Here is a 22,228-nt window from a genome sequence, read left to right on the forward strand (position 1 = left end):
TAGTGGTGGCCGGAGTATCAGTGGTGAAGGTACTGTAGTAGTAGCTGTAGAGTGATACGCAGAAGTCGTAAGAAGCAGTAGTGGTTGTACAGTAGCACTAGTATCCACAGAAAGCAGTTGAGCAGTCGTGAGAGCAGAAACATGTCCGTCTTGAGCAGTAACTTGAGCCTCGGTGAGTCGTGGTAGCTGATGCGGCTGAGTTACCAAGTCGTCAGGATACCTACTTGCAGTTTTTACATTTGAGTCCGAACAACATTCCCTTCCCGCACACGATGCACGTCTGCGACATCCAGTACTTGGTAGAGAACCTGCGTGAGAGAGTACATCAGTGTTATCGGCGTCGACGTGGCTCAGCCAGACGACTCTTCCTCCTGCGGGATAATGAACGACACTTGTGTGACGGCTCCTCGCCAGCTGATTCAATTTGGCTCTCGCTAAGAGAGCAAACATCATGCGCAGATGTTCGGCGGCGGGACAGGGGCCAGGACAAAGTGACGGGGGGAGAAACTATTAACGTTCCTCAAACAATCCCGGCGCGGACCGCCGGAGCGGCTCCGGCGCGTATGTGACTGTTGGCTGTATTTACTGATGCCAGCAGTGGAGACGGCGGCTTAATGGCAGGTGACTAATGCGCTCTGACAGGATCCAAATCTCTCTATTAAGTCGCAGATTTTCCTCAATCGAGCAGCCGCTGCTCCGTGATGTGTTTTTAGCGACGCCACCTAGAAGCGGATTCCTGCATCCCACTCACGGCGCTTAACCTTCCAGTCAAATCTGGTTTGCTGTCGCAGAGCTACAATGGAAATATGCAAATGCCGCCGAGATCAAAGGACGCAGCGCGCTTCGGTCGCTTGGACTTCAAAATGACGAGAAAATTGCACCCATCATTTGGAAAGCTGTCTTTCTGCGTCTGTGTAGAAACACCAGCCAGAAAGACTGGACGAGAAGCAAGACAACCCCACCAACCCACAAGGAACGGTTTCCCAGACCCAATAGAAGCTCCTGAAGGGCTCCAGGAATAAGGATCCAGCAAGACACCACTTGTGCCCTCAAAGGTCTCTGTGAACCTCAAACCAATCTCCACACTCAAGGCTTGGCTTGGCATTGGGGCAAGCGGGGCCAGAGGTTCTAGCAACTGTCTAACGCCCCTGCCTGCTCCCAGGCGAGTGATTTACCATCCACCTTTGCTGTCCCCAGTGCCACCACACTGATGTCCTTGCAGCCTTGGAGACGGCCAAGTCGGAACCAGGAGCTAGCATCCTATCTTACATGGAGAAGCTCTCTAAGGTTGCAGGTTTTCAAGACCCTTGTCGCGTAAAGTTACCCGAATAAGGGGCTGGCACTCCCGACCACCAATGACAATCCTGACTCCTGCCCCCGAGGCACCTGGAGGTCTCCAAACCAAGCTCCATATCGGTCCTGCTACTGATACGGGTCAGAGCCTCAGAGCTCACCTGTGTTTGATGGAGTTTCCAAAGTCTCTTCTGGGAATCTGTGGCGACCAGCGAGGCACTGAGAGAGTGTCTGTGGAGGAGAGGGAGGAGAGTGATTAGTTGGGACCTCAGTTTCTTCATAACTGACCTGGGATTACGCGCCGGGCGCAGGGTCGACCAAAGAGCAGACCAGAGCGGCTGGGCCTTGCTAAAGGGCCGTTTAGCCAAACAAGAGCCGCACAAATGGCCCTCCGTCGCCGACTCCCGAGACGCAGGCGTGCAATAAAAAAGCAATTTTCAGGCTCTTCAGGAGAATTCTGCCACTTTCAAGACGGAAACGATTTGAGTTGCCGGACGGACGGCAGGCGAGGGAAATGGAAATGAGGAGAAGTGTAAATAGCCAGGAAAGTTGGGCTTCATTACGTCAACTTTTGATGACTCGGGAATTGAGTCGCGGCTCAGATTTGCACTGATTGATCTGGAGATGAGCGACGAAGAAAGGGGGTTTGCTTCAGTTGGGGGGGCGGGGTCTGGCGCACAGGGCACTTTTTAAAGCAGAGAAGTTCAACTTCACCGTGATGAAAAAAAACTTAATTTTCAAGTGCCAAATGTCAATGGCACGGAAAACGCCACCTTTAAAGAGACAAAAATATTATTCCTTTCAAAATAACAAAAAATATTTCTGATTTCTGATTTTATTTATTTAATTTTTTTTTTAAACACAGAAGAAATTAACTCATAAAAGTAGAGAGAGCATCGGTTACGAATTCGTGCACCGTAAAAATTGATTGTACATTTAAAAGAGGACTTTGAGAAGAAGCACTTCGGCAAAGTTCAAATTCCCCACGACTCAAGGCAAGACAGCGACGGAACTGACTGAAATGTTTCTTCTCTCAGAGGAGAGGAGGAACATGGAGGCCGAGCGATGAGAGGCTCCGCCCGCTGACTCAGCTCCCGTACTGCTCTTCTCCGCCTTCTTTCCACCTGAGCAACAGATCGGCGCTGAATTTTTTAAGCTTTTTAAAAAGTGGAAGCAGTTAAATGCACTGCTGTTTTTTCCATCTGAGAGGCAAAAGTGGAGTTTATTTTAGCCACATTTGAATATTTATAGTTTAAAGAGCTAAAATATGTGCTTTCACCATTCGTCTCATAAATGTTACATCGTTGAAATGTTCCTTGAAAAGAGGTAAATTTGGGAGCCGCGCCGGCGCCTCCTGATGGCGCCGCTGTTTTGCATTAAGAGCAGGCGGCTGATGTTGTTGATGTTTGAAACGCAGGCGGAGCAATTTACATCCCAAACGTGGACGCCAGCCGAGCGGGTTTTTAGGATGGCTGGAAAAACACGGGCAATCACAGCCCACCGCGCTGACCCGACGGGCCGACCAAAACACTGTGCAACCTCCGAGCCCGGTCAGGTGACACACGAAGGGTGCAGTTGCCAAGGATCCAGTCTTTCTGTGACCTTAAATTTAATGGGATTCATCTTTGTATTCGAAGTTTTGTGAAGCTCAAAAGATTATTTTACATTATTTGCTTTTATGTTGGATTTTTGTGGCTCCTGTCAGCTTTTTTTTTTTTTACTTTTTTCCCCATCTTCATTTTACGTTTCGGATATTTCTCTTTTTTTCCCCACATTTTTTGGATTAATATTTCAATTCTAAATTTGTAAGTGCTGCATTTTGAACTGCTGCAGCAACTGTATCTTCCTCATCAGTGTTCACTCGCTGGGCTCAACCGTTCTCTCTCTACAGTGCACTCTTTCCCTCCACCTCCGATGGTCGGTTTCTGTAACTGACCTTTCCTATGACGGTCAAGTAATCCAGCTCTATTGATTTCCTTGAGTTTTCATTGCTGTTTTTCAGTTGAGGTTTTGCTGCCGTTCAGGTTGGTATATCTGCTTGACCTTTTCAGTAATGGCGCTGAAACGCCGTCATGTCTGTCGGTTCTTTTTCAAAGCAGCAAGAGTGGGTTTTCATTTTCATCTTCGTGAATCTTTACTTACACTGCTCTGAGTGTTTCAAACTAGCGAGTCATTTCTGGAGTCTGAGTCACGTGTGGGGCGACAACTCTCCAGACAGTTGTCCTTCCTGGACTTGACATGTCAAACTGCCAGCAGGAGAGAAGCGAAACTTCAGGGCCCTGCAGGCCGAGGACAGGAGTACCAGGCGGTGAGGACTCTTGGTGGCTTCGAGTCACACGAGTCAGATCAGAATCATGGTTGCTTCATTTTCTCGACGTTCGTCTTTCACGTCCACAACATGAGACATGAGCGATCGTGAGTCAGAGCTCATCTACGAAGCTGCTGCTGTACGACATTTCCTGGCTCCACGAGGCCCACCACCCCCGCTCCTCCCCCTCCTCCACTTCCCGTCTCCCTGGAGGCTTCGTGTCTTTCCTCCGCACTCCGATACATCGCTCAATTACACTCAATCACGCTGATAACTCAATACAGAGGGGGAACTGACATCATCTGCTTCATGTCGGCCTTGTTGGCGACAGGCGCTTGATTGGACTTGTCAGCGCGGCGGTCAGGGCTGTTTATCGTCCTCCGCTTGTTGTCATCAGAGTCTCTTCAGAGCCGCGCGTCATTATCTAAAAGCTCCCGGACTTGGGGCCAAACGTCCATCTGATGACAGGGAGCCTGAGAAATGACAGGCGTCGACTGACATTTGTGTTGCGCGCAGACCAGAAGAGTAAACGCTGTGTTGGAGGCGGAGCTTTACTTACAGGCTGCCACTCACTTAGGCCACGCCCACAAGCCACCAACACGCTCAAACCCAAAAAATTCATTCTTAAATAAAATTAAAATCAAGAAACTAAAGAAATATTTTTCAGCAGGACTAAAAATACACACCAAAACAGAAGAAAATTAAAGAGATTTAAAGAATTATATGTGAATAGAAATGCAATAAAGCGCGAGGAACTCATGACTCAACACGAATGCAATTCAGAAGAGCAAAATAATAAAATACAAATTCATCACTAACTAATAGTCTAATTACTTCAATTTCAAAACTCCACGTGTTTTCAGGTAGCAGAACATAAACAGTCCACTTGTATATATTCCAGGTCAACCAAACAAGTGCAGAGCGGCTGTGACTCAACAGGTGTAAAAATAACTCGAGCAAAGTCCGGATGATTTCGCCGGAACGTCCTGATGAGCTGGAGTGTGTGTGTGCGAGACGGTCTACAGTCAAGGCTCCCGAGTCCCTGTGCAGGAGCAGCCAGATGGAGGTTTAGCGAAGCTGGACGCCAGACCACCGCAGCCTCCTTCATCTCCTCTAACAACGCCAAGGTTTTCCGCAGCATACACGCCTTCCTGGTTTACTGGAATGACCCACCCAACAGTTGTCCGGGTCACAACCTGGCTATCTTTGGAACAGTACATTTCTGCATCTGACGCCACTGTTTTCTCTGCACAACACTTTGCTGACTCGTTCAACTCGTGAGTCAGGACATGAGGTCGCACCAATGCAGTACCGCTACCAGCCACCGGGCAACACTTTGCTCTGAAGAAGAACGTAAGAGGGAAAGAAACGTTTTCACTGAGCTGTGAAAGGCCAGAAAACACTTACTTTTCAGTGTTTTCCCGTAGCTTTTGAAGCTTTATTACCTGAGTGATTTAATCTCTGAATAAAAAAACAAACCAAGGAAACCACTTACAAATTTAAGCACTAAAATGATCCAAACTGAGGATAAATTAAAGATTAAAATCTCTCATGAAATAAAGGTTAAAAAACACTCTAAAAAGCAAATAAACAAAATAAAGCCCCAGAACGAAGATTAACTAAAGTCACAGTGTGTGTTGGTGGTCAGATGGTCACATGGTCACACCCGAACACCAGTCAGATGGAGTAGTGGCTGGGACCTGATCCGAATGACTCGGCAATGCTCGTGTCTGAACGGCTCCCACTCAGTGACTCGATGGACAAGCTACAAGATGAGCCACGACAGTTGCCGTGGCGACATCAACACACGGCGCTTCAGAGCTGTGGAGCGATGACAGCCACGGTGGACGGTCATCACCAGACAGATGGTCTCTCAACAGATGTCTGCGGCCCGGATTCGTGCTGTTGGACCCAGCTGCAGGGATCACCTGCCGCCTGATACGCTGACCAAAGTGAGGTCAGAGAGACGGACCGACTGCCAGGACAAGCTTCTGAGGAACGGCAACTGAACTTCAGTCAACAAGAAGATCCAGCCGAACCGAGGCCTTACGGACCACCACGTCCTCCCAGCCAACCCCCGGGTCCGACAAGTTTCAACTCATCTAAGAAGGAAACCATAAGTCTCTTCAGAGGACCTGTCCATTAACCGGTGTCCTCTGGTCAAGTTTTCGTCACTGGATAACCACTTGAAAAATAGAGTTCACGAAGAAAATGAAGAATTCATGGAAAAATAAAAAAGAATTTGAAATACAGATAGCTGGAAATGAAAAACAACTGAGGTCCTGGGTTGGTAGGACTCGACGGCAACATTTCCAATTCACTGACTCAGTCACTGGAGTCACTGGAGTCACACACAAATGAGTCACCTCCCTCCATGACGAAAAACCCAGAACAAACACAAATTAATGTATTACTCAGCGAATCAGCGTCAGACCTGGAGTCAGCCCCCTGGTGGACACCAAAAGTACTCCACATATAAAACAACAACCCCAGTTACCTTGAGCTCATGGTGCCACAGACAGTTGGGATCAAATCCCAGGGAGGCTGGTGTCCCCACCTCTCCTGCCACCTTTATCCTAACCAGGTTATACCAGATTACGCAGATGGATTATTTATGGAGGCCCTCTCGGGAGTCCACGGTTGCTAGGAGACGTGTGACGCAGCTGGCCATCACCAAGGTGACGCCACCAGACACATGAAGTAGGTCGATCCGATGAGCCCTACTGTCCCGAACACCCCCCTCTGGATCAGCGCAGCCGGAGGGTTGAGCGCCCCCTGAGTCTCAACAGGACTGTGAAAGTGACCTCAAACTAAGCAGAGTAAAAACTATAATCTTCAATTGTTAGAAACTGCTTTCATCACGACGCTTGGAAGTGAAGCGAGAGGCTCGTAGGCCTCAATATCTGGTCTATGATGTTTGGTCGTGGCTCCACCCAGCCCCTCCAACTGACACAGCAACAGTTCACAGCCAAGTTGACAGCAGCAGGAATGAGGCGCAGTTTCTCACGGTCCTCAGTCAGAGAGGGAAGTTCAGCCGTCTTCTTCACCAGTGAGGGAAGAATGGACAGAAGGAAGAGTGATGAGGACTGTGGAGGAGAAAGAGCTGAGCCAGGAGACAAAGCTCTCCTCTCACCCGTCTTTATCAGAGAACCAGAGCTGCTCAGTCTGGACTCCCTGAGAGCTGAGGAGACTTTTCAAGCGTGATGAATAAAAACCTTCTCAATGTTCAGATGCTTCTCAAGCGCGCCTGGTTTGTGTGAAATACAGGAGGCACGTGTGGACAACTTGGACAGTGGATCGGATCGTCTGAGTTCTGGTGAGCCTGCGTCCAACACTTGACCCACTTGACACAAACCCCTCAGCTCGTCCTCCACAGCAGAAGCTCTCATGACACCGAGGCCCAGTTGTTCTGATGTTCCACAGCTGGCGTGTCTGCAGGTGTGCAGCAGTTACAGGTGTGTCTCTCAGCTAATAGCAGGTATCAACGTGCCAACGCTCCTCTGTGCGCTCACAAAGTTTTCCACCAATGTTTGGGGTCAGGCAGGAGTCAATCCACGCCTGCGTTATTTACAACGCCCTGAACTTCGAGGTCACGGCGTGGAGCGGCGGAGGCTGACTAATGAACGTCTAATTGAGCGGAGGTCCATCTCGAAGGTTCGACTCCTTCACGACCAAATCAATCCCCTTCATTGGAATAATGAAGCCCAGCTCCGGAAGGGTGTGGGTTGGTTTGCACAGCTGCGAGCCTCACGCTCGCCGCCCTCTGACTCTCACGCCAGAGCTACTCCGGCCTCATAGTTATTCCCACTCACGCCTCACAACGCACCTCACACGGTCCTCAGCCCGACAGCGTTTAGGGGAGCCAGTGATGGATGCTGGAGGCTCCCTCTCCCCCCCACCTCTTCCTCTCTTCTCTTCCTCCCCCTAATGGCTTCCCCATAATGCATTAGCCGCCACACACCATCCGGTCATTACTGAGACCTGATCATCCACTCGTTACGATTCCCAACACGAGTCACACAGGCGACTCGCTCACGCTCATCAAAGGGAACTCTTCAACATGAACATTAACCCATGAGTCACGAAGATTCAGGCGACTCAGAGGCGCTGCATGCAGCACCACAGCGTCAGTGGTAGTGACGTCCGCGTCTACAGGAGTCCCTGAGAACAGCTGACCTCCGATGACCCCCGAGACTGTGGGATAGAATCCTCCCACCCCCGCCTCCAAACAGTGACACACGTGTGATGATGTCACACACTCATACTTTCCATCACTCAACCCTCCACACTTGAAGGCTGAAACATGTCTTCGCTCTCATGTGACCCCTCAAGAGTCTGAGGTTCAAGTTCAAGTCCAGCCTTCAGTGGGTGGACTCACACAAGTGACAAGTGAAGCAGGACCTGTTGTTGACACAATGGCTACACTCTGCGCTTAACTCCAGAGCGCTGCAGAACGTGAAATGGTATTTTCAAATTGCAGGTCTGTTCCAGGTGTTCATCACCAACAGCCCTGGAAATGACAGGGTTTGCACTGCAAACTATGTGGGTCTTGTCAAGATAAAAGAAACTTAGATTTAGAAGTGTTAGATAATTTATTTTATTTTTCTTAACCTCTTTTTTGCCTACAAAAGACAGGGAATCTTAAGATGTGGCAAAAAAAAAAGATCTATTACATTGAAGGCCCTGTCACATCAAAATAAAACTTCATTCAAGTGTTTATTATTGCTCTTAGTTGCAAGTATATTGAGATACTGCCACAACTCATCATCAAACAGTCATTGATTTCACCATCTTAAAACCAGATGTTTTATGCTTCAATGTAGAGCATTGTAGCAATCCAGGCCACTGCTGGAGCAAAGGATTAAAGGAGCAGGGTTGAGATTATGTGTCTTGTATCTGTCTTGTTCTTGTTCATATGTAGAGTGTTCATGTTTCCCTTTCTTACAAATACAGTTAGCACCGTACCTTTGGAGCATATGTATGGAGAGGACCTGTGCTCTGTTACATCACGCTAATCTAAGTTTGAGTGTTTTATCTTATTTTCTGATGTCCTTTTTTTGCAATATGTTTTTTGAGAAACACTTATTTAATGATGAGGAAACTTGCTTCAGATTTACTTTATTTTACCTAAACTACCCAGGCATTTTCCCTTGATTTTAGTATTATTTATAGTAATTTGACTTGATACAGAGGCTCATTATAAGTAATATATATTATAATATATAAGTAATGTATATTTGTAAGCATTTAAGTATTTATTATCCAGAATTGAGGATATGGTGCTTATTTCTAGGTTACACACATTCACCATAAAAGGAAAAAATATCTCAATGCATGGACAGATAATTTCACTAAAACCAAGTACTTTTGTGCTTGAAAATAGTGTTAAAATCTTAGATTTGAAGTACCCTTTTTTGCAGTGTGAGCCTGAGAGGACAAAAACAAAACCCAGCTGTGGAGAGAAACCAGGGGGCGCCTTACTTCCGGACGGAGTTTCCACATGGACCGGCGGTGTGGACGGGATGAAGGAGGGGAAGAAGAAAGAGCGCAGGGTTCGCTCGGTGTGGACGGGCGAGCGCTGAGTGGGCAGGTTCTCACAGCTACCGACGCTGCTGTGGATCTTAAGGTTCAGGGGCTTGGTCTTCTTCTTGGCTCTGAGGAGGCAAACACATGAAGCACAGTGAGACCGACAGCCAACACAAGAGCTGATTCTGAAGAGCGGTGGTGCTGCCTCGACCCAGGGCTTCCACCTGTCAACTTTTTCAGACCTGTTCAAGGTCTACAAAACAGTAAAATAAAGCACTGTTTAAACATGAAGAAATAAAATAAATCAAAAGTAAATATAATCAAGTGAAGGTGCAGATCTAACATGATAATGTCCAACAACATTCATTTCCAGGAGCAGAAGTTAAAGAGTTTGAATACAAGTGGTTCTTGAAAACTTTCTGCTTTATCTCTGTGTGATTGACACTGAGATGTGAGTCTCCTCCTCTCCTGCAGTCCACGTTCACACAATCTCTGAATCAGGTTCTGAACAGAATGATGTCCAAGTGTCTGCAGTGACCGTCTCATGGCGCCACTGTGTTGGACCGGTGCGGGCCCGCAACATGGCGGAGGGATGACGTCTCTCCGCTGACCCCAGAGGAGCAGGAGGAGGGCTCGCTTCATTTTGAATCGGGCGACTCCCCAGGTTCCCTGTGACCCTGTCTGAATCCACCTGTCAGCAGCTGAGTTTCAGCAACTCTGCCAGATAAATCTGCAGCTCCCTCCTCTGTCATGATGCTGCGTCTGTCCTCCCACTCCTGATATCGGCCCACACATCTGCAGCTGGCCCACGGACGCTCTGGACGGGCGCTTGCTGACGGTGAAGTCATCCCGGAAAAAACACGAGAGTTGCGTGGTGACACTACGTTTCGGTCGTCAGTTTCTCTTCCAACAATGTGGAAACACCAAAACTAACTCCACACTTGGAATCAAAGCATCTTAAAGATCATGTGGCCATAATTCTGAGGCAGACTTCAGTTCCTCGCCAAGATGATCACATGACCGTCCACAGCAAACGTGTGCAGCTTGTGTCCGTGTGAGGCTGTGTTGGAGGTCAGAGGCGAACAGAGTGGGAAAGCAGCAGCAGAAATCGAGAGTGACCCTCGCAGAGCTTACTCTTGGTTGAACACAGACTGACTCTCGCCTGTGCTAACCACAGTCTTTATCCTGTTACCTCTCCTGGATCCCTAAAACTGCCTCTGCCTGACACAGACCGAGCCTAACTAACCCTCACTATCTTCACTCTGGTACCAGAACCTTCAGAGTGTCGTTTGAAGGCAGCGTCTCCAACACTGACGCCTCATGAGTCTCACAGGAAGGAGAAACGACAGGTTCAGTTCGCATCTTCGGCTGAGTCGCTGAAGAATGAATGAACGTCTCGACAAAGGAGTCTATGACCTGATTCTCCCGTCACTGACGATGAGGAGCACCTTTGGGGCTGGAACTTGTCGCTTGTTTGGACGATCTGGTCCAGATACCTGGGACGGGAGGAATCCCCCTCCAGAACTGACATGCTCCAGATCAAACAGAGTTCTCAGGTCACTTCGAGTTTGAGGTCAAAGTTCGAGCACCTTTGACTCGTGGGGGCTACAGACGCCGAGCAGGCAGCCAGGGGTTATCTTGAATCAGGCTCCGGTGTTTGGGTCCGAGAGCGAGCACCAGCGCTGCAGGGATGGAACCGACAACAGATGACTCACACGTCTGGTGAACACGGCGCAGCAGGGGAGAGATAATGAAGCAGGCATCAAACCGAGGACCGCCGTGTCTACAGGAGCCGCGCCAGGAGTCAGGTCCTGTGACTCGCTCCAGCATCAAGTCACTTCCTTCAGTTCTGAAAACACTGAAGCAGGCATATGATTTTTTGGGTTTATTTATTAGTTGTTGTTGTTGAATCACACGCGAGGCTCTAGCGATTGCCTTTCCTGAGGGGCCACAGTAAGTGCTGCGTCTCTTGTGAGGGGCCGTCACGTCAGAAGACAGACGGAGGAGACTGTAATTAAAACATTGTAACCCCCACATGTCACTCAGCATGGCATCACATGCTCAAGCATTTCACTTTAAACACCTTTTAAGTAGAGAGATTCTCAACACAGATCAGCAGCATCTTGGTGACATCACAGTTGTTAAACCATGGAACCAAGGCATAAAGGTACTTTAGTTTTCTTCACATGATTTTTATTTGGTGCATGAATTCTCATGATCATGAAAAGACTTTTCACAAATAAATAAGACTATCAGAGGAAAATGGAGACCTGAATAAAAAGGTTCCACTCAGAATTCAGTTAGTATTGATGCATTTTTAACAGGCCCCACGCTGCCCGTTGAGTATTGTTCCAAACAAATCCAACAGAGTGTCAGGTGCTGTCAATAGATTAAAATTTTAATCTCAATTAATCGCACTAAAACTCAGTTTACGGGGGCGAAAATGGCAGATACAGTTCATTTCCTCAGACAAGACGAAATATTTTCGTCAATGGCCCTTTTTCCCAAGGCGAAAGCAAGACGATGACGAGACGCGACCTACGGTATTATAACACTGATGAAAACTGAGTGAATCATCGTCATAGATGACGAATAAAAACAAGACTAAAACGTTTTGCAAGAAACAATAAACAAAAACTCCCTCCTCGTTGTTGACTACACAAGACAAAGCGGAACATGTGGAGGCATCCTCCAGTTATGCAGGAGGATTACCGCGATCGGTGGAGACAGCTCTGCCATTTCAGGTTTATTTCACGGCACAATCTGAAAGAAAGAACTACCTTGCCGAGCAAATGAAGAGACGGACTGGGTGAGGTCGGCTGCAGACTGGAGCGAGATTTGTATTTCATGATTAAAAACTACTGTTGCTGTTGTCACTGATTAAATAATTGTAAAAACTTCACTTCCTAATTGGCTGCCTTCCATTTCCCTTCTATTTATCTATTTGAGGGTGTTCAAACTATTCAGACGGAAACCCAGACGGAAAGATTTTTTTCTGAACCTGTTGGTGAATATAAAAACTGAATATAAAACATAAGCTGTATTATTTTATAAATGCATGTTGAGCTAACAAACAATAACTGCAGAGTTGCATTGAGATTCATTCATTCAGTTGATTCAAGATGCTAATAATTCCAGATGTTTATTCAATATTTTAGCAGCGGAACACCATTCAACAATAAATGATGAGCATCTCTGGAATGAAGAGAATGACTGAAATGTTTTGAATAAAACATTAAACACAGTGTTTGACTAAAAGTCGACTATATTATTGTGACTTTTAGTCACATGACAAACAAAAATGACATGAATAATTGAATGTGACTAAGAATTAACTCTGACACAAGACTAAGACTAAATTGAAAAGTGGTTGACATAATGAATTAAAACTAATGGCAGATTAACCACACATTCTACGTCAGCTCTAAAAGTAGCTTAGATGTTGTCAAGACAAGAATCTGGGACTTCACTCCGGTTTCTAACCTCTCTGTTCCAAGAGTGGCAGCGTGAGTCATGTATTTGGATTATTTAACTGCAGACTCTCCCCCTATCTGCTGCTCTGATCGCAACAAGCATTTCTCCGAGCTGACGGAACCTCAGGCATGACATGTTTTCAATAACATCCACTGGAACTTCAGGTCATCAGCTCGCAGAATTAACATGGATTGTTTTTTTTTGTTTCTACAAGTCAATAGATTTAAAGGTTCGATATCAGTTAATCGCAATAAAGCTGAGTTAACTCGCGATTATTGTTCATTTCATCACACGTTTTGTATCTGTTCTAAATGTAACACCAAAGTGGCCAATAATAATAATAATAACAATAATCTATTGACAGCTCTAACAATGTTTCTAACCCCATAAGTTTCACTTCACTGAGGAATAGCTCGCCAAAACACAGCGCACCATTGACTATTAGCCTTAAGTGAAGCGCGGACTCCCTGGTCATTCCTCGCCTTCGCCATGCTTGCGTACTCCAGGCTTTTCACCCATTCGGGCCAGCTACAACTAAAAAAACGTAAAACATTTCAACAGAAAGGTGGGGAAAAGTGGTAGCGCCACCTGCTGATGAAGTGTGCAGCACCTTCTACACCAGAGTGAGATGCATTGAGTCTCGTGATGTTCGGAGATCCACATCCATTTCTATACTTGGTTTATCATGTAAGCGTGAGCATAACAGCAGAAGTGTGAAAAGGTTTTCCTCTACCCTCAGTGTCTCCTGTGTTTGTCCTGTGCTCCACACCGGACCCCTGGTTCTCATTACTGGACTTATCGTTGGGTGAATCTGTGTGTCGTCCTCCCTTCTGCCCGCCCTCCGCCCTCCATCAGAGCAGTAGCTTCTAAACAGTCTTGTTTTGAAAGACTAGTTCAGCTGCCTTTCTTTCAGAATGCTCAACTGAGCTGGTCATTTCTAGATCTGCCAGAAGACCAGCCAAGATCCAGGGGATTCAAACCCACAACCTTCTTCCTGAGAGCTCAGAGAAACTCAGGCTCGCTGCATCAAACGCACACAGTGGCAACAGAAACAACAGACGGTGCAGGTGAAGAAGCAGAGCCAGACAAAGGAGGCAGCGAGTCGACACGAAGGGGGATGTGGGAGAAAGTCATCCCCGGAATGCCACCAGGTGACTGACAGGACGTGGAAAGAAAAGCATCAAAAGACTTTAAAAAGCAGATTCACACTTAGCATGAAAAGTAACGCTCATTAAGTGTTGAATGCTTCTGGAAGTTTTCCTCCCCAAGTCACGCAATTAAACGTGTCAACCATTCGCCACTTCACCCCCTCCGACGAGGAAGCGGCGCGCAGGTTATCACGTCTCCGTCACAGAGCTTTTGTCAGCGATTCCGTTCAGCCCACTTTAGGCTGTTGGAGGCTGAATTGAAGCATTCAGGCGCCGCGCGCCTTTCTCCTCGCTTCAAACGACTCCATCACGGCGGGACTGTGAATGGAAGGAAAGGAGGGCAGGAGGATTCCCGATTTAAGTTTTGAAAACGCCGTTGTCGCTCCAGCTTCTATTCACAGACGGGAGAAGAGTTGAATGAGACAAACGCGTCGAGGCGACTCGTCGGAGTCAACAGTCGTGATGTTAGGTCGCTCTGAGATCGTCGACATAAAAATAATATTTCAACCTCATCGCCGAGGGAGACGGCGTTTGACGGAGCGACTGTTTGGCTCCATTATTTTGGTGAAGACGAAAGTCAACCTTCACACGTCAGCAGACACACAAACATGATGACTCATCAGTTCCTCCCGGGAGCCACTCGACGTGGAAAGTTTAGTTTGACTTTGAGGATTCTGAGGAAATCACAAGTCTAATTAGCGACAGTAGTTATGAATCATCATTGAAGCGCCGTGTTTGGCTCCCGAGTCCCGGGAGCAGCGAAGTTTGCCTAACTTTTTATACCACATTCTTTGGGTCCAAAATGGAGCCGCAACTCCTGAGGGACTAGAGACACGAGGGAGGCTCAGCGCAGATCACATGACACAAAACCCACGGTCCACTGCAGTCCAATCTCACAATACGCCATGACATTTCGGCTTGTTGGTTGGACGGGAAACTCAGGAGCCCTGGTGCATTGCAGGAGGTGGACTCAGATGGTGTCTGACCTGTTGGACCCCTGGACCCCAGTCGTTGGCCTGGCACTGAAGAAAGTGGGGCAAGTAATAGGACTATAGTCAGTTGTTTCCATCACCAGGACTCCCAAGTTCAACAGGAGGAGACCCAGGGGCAAGAGGGGATCAGGTCAGACAACAAAAGCAAGTCTCAGACTTCATGTTTCAGTCGCTGACGAATGGATTTGAGCGCAAAGTGTCGAGTTTGGAGATACGAGTCATCCGCAGTCGGGTTCAGGTGAGTCGGGCTTGACTCCTTGTGAAAGTCTGGGACTCCCTGATGAACTGGTAATGCAGCTACAGACGGAGCAACAGGATGAACGGAGGACCGTACGCGGGTGAAAAACCGAAGCAGGTGGATCCACGCTCTTTTTAAAGGAAGGCAGGAGGGGGACCCGCCCCCCACCTGTCACACGCCCCCAGCTGCATATCCTCGCAGGTTCACTAATTGCAGGGACACCTTCCAGTAAAATCTCCATGTGATCCGGGGCAAACGAGAGCAGCGATTCTTCAATTCCGACACTTTTCCGACACATCAAGAGAGCTTTTTATTAGAGCCAGCTGAGAGCTGAACCGCTTTCTTCCCAATTAGTGGGCTCTTCCTCCGTTCCCACCTGGCGCATCGCCGCATTAATGCAGGAGCGCCGTCTAATTAACGCCTGAGTCCGTCCACCGCTCGCAGCTTTTCACTCGCGCACCCCGGCGACACAGACGCCGAAGCTTCCTGCTGCTTTCTATGCAAATGGAGTCGGAGAGTCGTCGGCTCCGACACAGTTGGGTGAGAAAAGAGAGGAGCTGAGACTGATCTGAGCAGGGGACTGAGGTAAGACAAGTCACACCCGGCAGAACCGAAACTAACCCAGGGACAGACGAAGCCAGGACCTCATTCAACGCTCTGACTCAATCGGATGACTCCTCCCACTGGCACAGAACCAGCGACAGACAGTGGGCCAAACCCCAGGAAAGCAGTTCTGGGGGAATTCAAAGTGTTCCCAGGTCAAATGAGTGATCTTGTTCTCTGGGTCACTCCAAAGCTGGTGAGAGAAGAAACCCACCGGTCAGAGGAGAGTTTTGTCTTCTGGCTCAGCTCTCAGAGACCCCTCTGTCCATCTCCACACTTCCTTCACTCGCTGTTAAACCCGAAGGTTGGGGACAAAATTTGGTGTCCCCAGTTAAAGATAAACAATTTGAGGTTTAAACTTCAAAATAACTGAGTCATTATAACTGGAGTTCTGGTTAAAGTTAGCCATGTGTTTTGGATGGTTAGGTTTAGAGGGAGAGGCTGGGGAAAGGACTATGGCAATGAGAGGTTCCCACAAGGATAGAGACACAAACACACACACTTTGCCTGACAAGTTAAAAACACCCACTGTGATGTAACTGCTGCTGTTGGACTGAGCCAACTGTTACATCACAGATATAAAAAAAAGTTTAATGAAACAAAATAATTGATACAAACACTAAGTTTTCAAAGTAAAATGAATGATTGTGTTTTTAAAAAGTAAAAGTAATAAAGTGCAGTATAAGAAAAAAAGCTCCTCTGTCAACAACAGGCGAGATGCTTCAGTAGAAAAGCCAACACTAACAAGTCAACAGCAAAGACTCGATCACACTTGACCAGCAGTGTCAGCTGGAGAACTCTGGTGAGCGGTTCTTCACAAACCAATCATTGGTGCCGTGTCACCTGGCAGGTCCGTGTCGCTAGCAGCACCAGCTGATGGAGATGTGGCTCCAGCTAGCATCATATGCTAATACTAATGTTAGCGTGTGAGCAAGTGTGTTGAATGTGTCCAGCAAGTTCACTCAGCAGCTAATGCTTAATCTGCCGCTGTGACGTGTTCCGGACTGTTCTGTCTCTCACAGCACTGGTGCTAGTAGCTCACATCAGCTCGGATGGGTCTGGAGTCATGGGTCCGCCCCAGTGGGTGCGAGTGCGTGTCTCTGAGGGGAGACGGGCGAGTGTGCGGGGAGAGGTCATGTTGTGACACCCACGCAAGAGACAGTCAGACAGGAGGATCGAAGGTCAGACGTTGCTGTTGCAGGGGGAATACGAGGAGACAGGTGACCGGGTCAGACCTGAAGCTTTAGCTCCCCCAGCATCGTGTGGATGAGAACAGCTGTGTGGTTGGCACTGTTTTCCTGCCTTCCGGGGTCAAGGGTTTTTTTTGGCCTTCCATTTTAGCTTTTCCAGTTTTGTCCGGTGCTATATTCTGTCTCTGACTCACAACAAAGCTCCAGTCAGACTCTTGTGAGGACATCAGCAGACGTTGGTCAGTCGTGTCTCCTGCGGGCACAGCTGAAGGTTCATGCTCTCCGAGCTAGATCCCAGCTCTCTGTGGTGGATCTTCAGGATGGCAAGAACACAGTTCCTGGAGCGGATCATGAAGAAAATTCCCAGCGTTCCGGGTTGATCCTGAAGGATTATCAGGAGATAACCGCGCTCCAAATAAACAGAGATATGAACACTTCTCCCGAGGACACTTCTGCTCGCTCGCTCGTCCTCGCTCCCATATCCAATCTCCAGAGAGCAGCTCCCCCCGGAGTTGTCCGGGGGCGCGACACGCTTCCACAATCCCACGCCAGCAAAACTTATCAGCGCCGCTTTTCTCTTCAGAGCACCACATCAATGGCAGTCTGCGCCCTCAGAGTCCTGGTGGGTTCAAAGAGGGCGGCCCTCGTGATGGTCCGCCCTCGAGGACATTCCATCCTCCCTGTGGAGATTCCTCACAGGAGCCCACCAGATAGCACCAGAACCCGGACTCCGGGAGGAACCTCGTGCACCTGCCTTCCTCAAGGACCTGCTCTCATCTGAAGTGGGTCGCAGTGCAGCATCAAAGCCGTCCGGAATCCCCTCCCCACAGAGACCTCCACTCACTCCTCTGGGCCGGAACCCGAGCCAGCCGAAGCCAGCCCTCATGAGTCAGCAATGACCCGAGAATGTGAAGAAGCAAACTAAAAAGCAAACCAAAGAACCGTAAAATAGGAATCTGAAAATGAACTTGGTGCTGTTGGAGCCAGAGTTCACCAGCCTATAGTGGTCAGCACGTCATTCTAACTCGAGAAGGTTCAGACAAACTAGGTCAGATAAGCTTGGACTTGGATAAGTGCAAGGTTACAGAGGAAGTTTGACATTGACTTGGAAAACCAGGAGGTCGCAGTAAAGTCCACAGTAGACTTGATAAACTAAAAGGTCTAAAGGTTGTGAAACTATGAAGCTCAGACTGGTAACTGGGAAGTCGGAAACAAACTTGGTAAACTGGGAAATCACCAACTAGATGAGGTGGACCCTGGCATGGCCAGACTTTCATGCAGTTGGTGAAGTCCAAACTAGACTCTGTAGGCAGGACAACTGGGCGATCCAAACTTGGACTCGGCTTGATTTTTTGATCTGGGAAGTCTGACACAGACTCGGTTTCAGGCGACACGGACCCAACACACTCATTACTCCTTAATTAAACAAGTCAGACGATTGACTTGGGGAGTAGTGGAGATTTTGATTTGGCCCCAAAATAAACGCCTCAGTGAAAAGTGTTATCGTCTTCCATTATTGCTGTCAGATGCTGTTTCGGAGTCCGGACTGGATTTGTGGGGGAAACTGTGCGCCCAGCGTGCGGCTCCCTCGGCAGCATTCGTCTCTCCAGATCGAATCACTGTGTACTTTGGTGGAAATGAAAGCATCACTCAACCTTCCGCTTGGTAATCCCAGTATTACAGAAGCGGCACTCTGGCCGTGAGCGCGCAGGTTAAGTGGCGGCTTGGAGACAGACAGTAAACGACAGCAGCACGAAAGGTCGCGGACAATATGGAACCTGACAGATAAAATCACAGAGACGGAGGAGGATGGTCCAGGTCTCATCTGCCCGACATGGACTCATACTAAACTTCATTTCACTCAACCTGGAGCGACGGGGAGCGTCTTCTCAGGCAGCTTTGGGTGAGGATCAGCTTCTGCAGAAAGTCCCTGAACACGTCACGGTTCGATGTAACAGCATCGCTAACACCCTCACGTGTCGCGATCATGTCAAATGCTTATTAGTGTGTGTGTTATTGTTGGATGGGGCGGGGCGTGTCCACGCAACTGCCACAGAAACATGGTGTGATTCATCTAGTTTCCTAATTTCTGTCCATCACAGTACTGTAAGTGCTAGTCATGGCGCGTGTGGAGGCGTGGCGAACGATGGGTTTCTGACCACATGAGGTTGTGTTGTGAGTCATCAGCAGTGCTGCATGCTGCTGTACTAACAAGGCTGTTTACTGTGACGTGTTCGACCCAACCACTCCCACATGGGCGGCCAGTCGTGTGAATCCTGAGTCCCCCCCGCATCCCCACCCCGGGGAGCTGGGACTCTGCTCGGGCCACAAGGAGACGGTGAATGAGACGACTCAGCTGGTGAGATCCTAATGAATATATGAAGCATTAAAGTAACGTACCTGATTCAACATTTTTGTTTATATTTGGTTTGTGCACCTGGGGTTTCTTTAACTACAGTCATGTGGACTCAGCTTCAGGGAACAATCATACACTACATATTTTTATATTATTTTATATTTTATATTTATATTTATTATTTTTTTGTGATGCTTTACTTTAATAATCATAACTTACACGGAGCTATTAGCAGATTTATGCTTTCCATAAAATAGTGTCACAGGTTCCTTGAACTTACTGGTTCTGGTTTTAAAAAAAGGAAAAAAAAGGAAATTAATCGCTTTTAAAAATGTGACAAAAATAAAAATGAATGAGATGAAAATTCAGTGTAAAAACCTTCCTCTGCTTTTTAGCTATGACTTGAGTTTGTTCATCCGCAGACTCCGGATTCTTCAGAGCTACAGCTGTGCTGGGCTCCAACAGTGACCAGGTCACGGATCCCGGGCTGCTGAGGTAGCTCTCAGCTACTCATTACAGCGGACTCATCACTGCATTGTCGTGTGAAACCTCAGAAAGCCATGAGTGACAAACCATCCAGAGCAGCGGAGGTGAGAACCAGGTGACGTTCACGAGCCAAAGTTACCTGGGCTGACTGAAGGTTTCACACATCTTCAGCTCAGGAAATGAGGTTCCAAGCCGCCTGGCTTCCGACGACATCACTCCAGAACAGCTTCCGAACCACTCCGGTTATTTACTCGACACCAAGATTCCAGCTGCCCCTAAACACTCATATAAATTCATAATCATGACTTCAATTTCGGCAGAGGCAAGGATGAGCGCTCATTACGAGTGACGGAAGCCAGGATGAGGAGCGGAGTGGCAGCTTGTGGCGGCTGAGGGCCGCTCATTAATGCGCCGGCGGCCGAGCCTCCATTAACATGGATGAGCTCGGAGAACAGCAGCTTGTGTTCCAATCGCAGACGCACTTCGTCTTGGAGCCGTGACAATGTGACGCTGTGTCCCGGACACTTAACTGCCCGGCCCTGTCTCCTGCGCTGCTGGAGGTCAGAGGTCGGCCTGTTAATGCGACCACCGCCGTGTCGGCGGATCAGGATTTCTGGGCAACATCCAGGGAGTCCGGTATTGATCCGTCATCCACAAGATTACACACGGCGGCTCTTTGAAGACACGGCATTATCCCCCCCGTGCAATTCATCCGACTGCAGCCACATCTTTAGGCTATGAACAATGCAGGGCTTCATATCATTACTGGAGCTGGAAGCAATTCTCCTGCAGAATGCCCGAACGATTCACCTTTTATATTGATGTCGCCTTCAGCATCTAAGAACCCTGCACCAGCTTTCCAAAAGACCAGATCCATTTGGTGCGGAGAGTTAGTCCCTCTCATCCAACGCCTTTATCATCTACAACTCATGCGACATGGATAAACTGACTTGGGAAAAGAAGATGGAAACACTGGCTCAATAGCAGCTTCTATCTTAAGAAATGAAGGGAAGCATTCCGACCCATTCCCGGCCCACAGATACACCCCACCCTGCGTGTCACATGCATGACTTCTCATCTGAGTTGGGTCATCATCAATGGTACCAAGGTGTCCAGGCCTGGTCCAGCTTTGAGAGGAACTTGTGAGTGAAAGTGCAGTATACAACAGCCCAAACTGTGGTGTACACCAGGGGTCAGATTTAGGCCCACCTTCATTTTCCACTTCAAATGTTGCTGTTTGTAAAATGATTATGAGACGTATTTAACTTATCTTTCCTCTAACACAGAGAAGATTTCTCGTCCGACAAACGAGTTCAAGCGTCAACACTCTCACCGATTCAATCCCGCTTTTCAAATCAGAGTTTATAAGTCCTCAGGTAGTCATGGCAACAGCACCTGACTTTCACACTCTGCTGTCTGGCTCCACGGCTCGGCGCTATCATCTGAGACGTCTGGTTCTGGGCTCATCGTAGTTGGAGCAGAACTTCATAAGACGGATTAGGAGAGTTGGCTGCAGGTACATGGTGTTCGAGGGGAGAGAAAATAGTAGACAAACTTCTACCATATTTCTTCCAGCATGAGAGGAGATAGCAGCCGGAGCGCTCGCGGTCCGAATCCAGGAAGGGAGGACACACAGGACAGAAGCTGAGGGCTGTGGTGGACACCTGCAGTCAGTTAGCACTCAAGCTACTGAGACCAGCTAGCAAATGACTCAGCTCGCCTGGTCTCGTCTGACTAGAAACGCCCTCGAGCCCAGTCCCTGCATTCTGATCAGGAGGCAAGATTCTTGGCCACGGGAGCCAATCTGCACTGTGTCCCAGAAGCCTGAGGAGGAGAAGGTCTCAGCGAGACAGAGAGGCCCGACACGGTCCCATTCATGGCTCAGGTCGACAGCAGGGACCCGTGAACAGAGGTTATCAGGGCATCATCTCGTCTGCCTGAGAGCCAAGACCTTTCATTCTGATCTGCAGGCAAGATCTTTGGACGACGACATCCCGGGGGCGCTAAGGAACCTGTGACATCAGCACGCTGGCCCCGTGGACTCAGGGTCCCCAGCATGGCCAGCAGCAGCACCAGCAAACCCATGCAGCAGCTGGGTCCAACCTCCACAAGTACCTGACATTTGGAACACCAGTGGAACGCACCACTTCCTGTGCCTCCTCCAAGTTCTGGGAGCAAAGAGCCGGACATGTTTATGGAGCTCTGCGCCACAGAGGAGGAAATAAAACCTAATAAAAATGTATTTCCTTCAAACTTCAGGATGTTACAGAGGATGAGAAGATGCCACATGGAAAGACTCTCAAAGGAGGCGCATAATGAAAGAGATGAAGGGGGCGGGAGGGGGGCAGGGATATAAATGTGTGATGTGTAGTGTACACCAGCTCGGTGAAAGCAAACAGCTAAATTAGTCATGAAATAGATGCAAATTTGCTTCCCCTGAGTGTTGTGTGGCAGAATTACCCCGAGAGGAGCCGAGGGTGAATCATGCCCGCCGCCGGCGCCATGTGATTTATCAGCAAACATCCAATTCAATAAGATCGCGCTTAACATTCAGAACCAACTCAGAAGGTGGCGGCGCGATGTTCACGGCGACCGGAGAGAGACGGAGGGGAAA

The 22,228-nt window shown here is 48.4% G+C and overlaps 1 protein-coding gene across 5 annotated transcripts in view; it reads right to left on the reverse strand.

Annotated features, from left to right (window-relative positions):
• ksr2 (kinase suppressor of ras 2) overlaps positions 1–22,228 on the reverse strand; it is a 66,199-nt gene that overhangs the window by 25,311 nt on the left and 18,660 nt on the right. For all 5 annotated transcript variants that reach the window (XM_053870655.1, XM_053870656.1, XM_053870659.1 and 2 more), the window contains 3 exons: positions 9,083–9,255; positions 1,455–1,524; positions 225–308 (listed from right to left, as the gene is read on the reverse strand). In XM_053870655.1, coding sequence (XP_053726630.1) covers positions 225–308; positions 1,455–1,524; positions 9,083–9,255 — 327 coding nt within the window. The remainder of the gene's footprint in view (positions 1–224; positions 309–1,454; positions 1,525–9,082; positions 9,256–22,228) is intronic.

The sequence above is a fragment of the Synchiropus splendidus genome, chromosome 7, assembly GCF_027744825.2.
Source record: "Synchiropus splendidus isolate RoL2022-P1 chromosome 7, RoL_Sspl_1.0, whole genome shotgun sequence".
Classification (NCBI taxonomy): Eukaryota; Metazoa; Chordata; class Actinopteri; order Syngnathiformes; family Callionymidae; genus Synchiropus; species Synchiropus splendidus.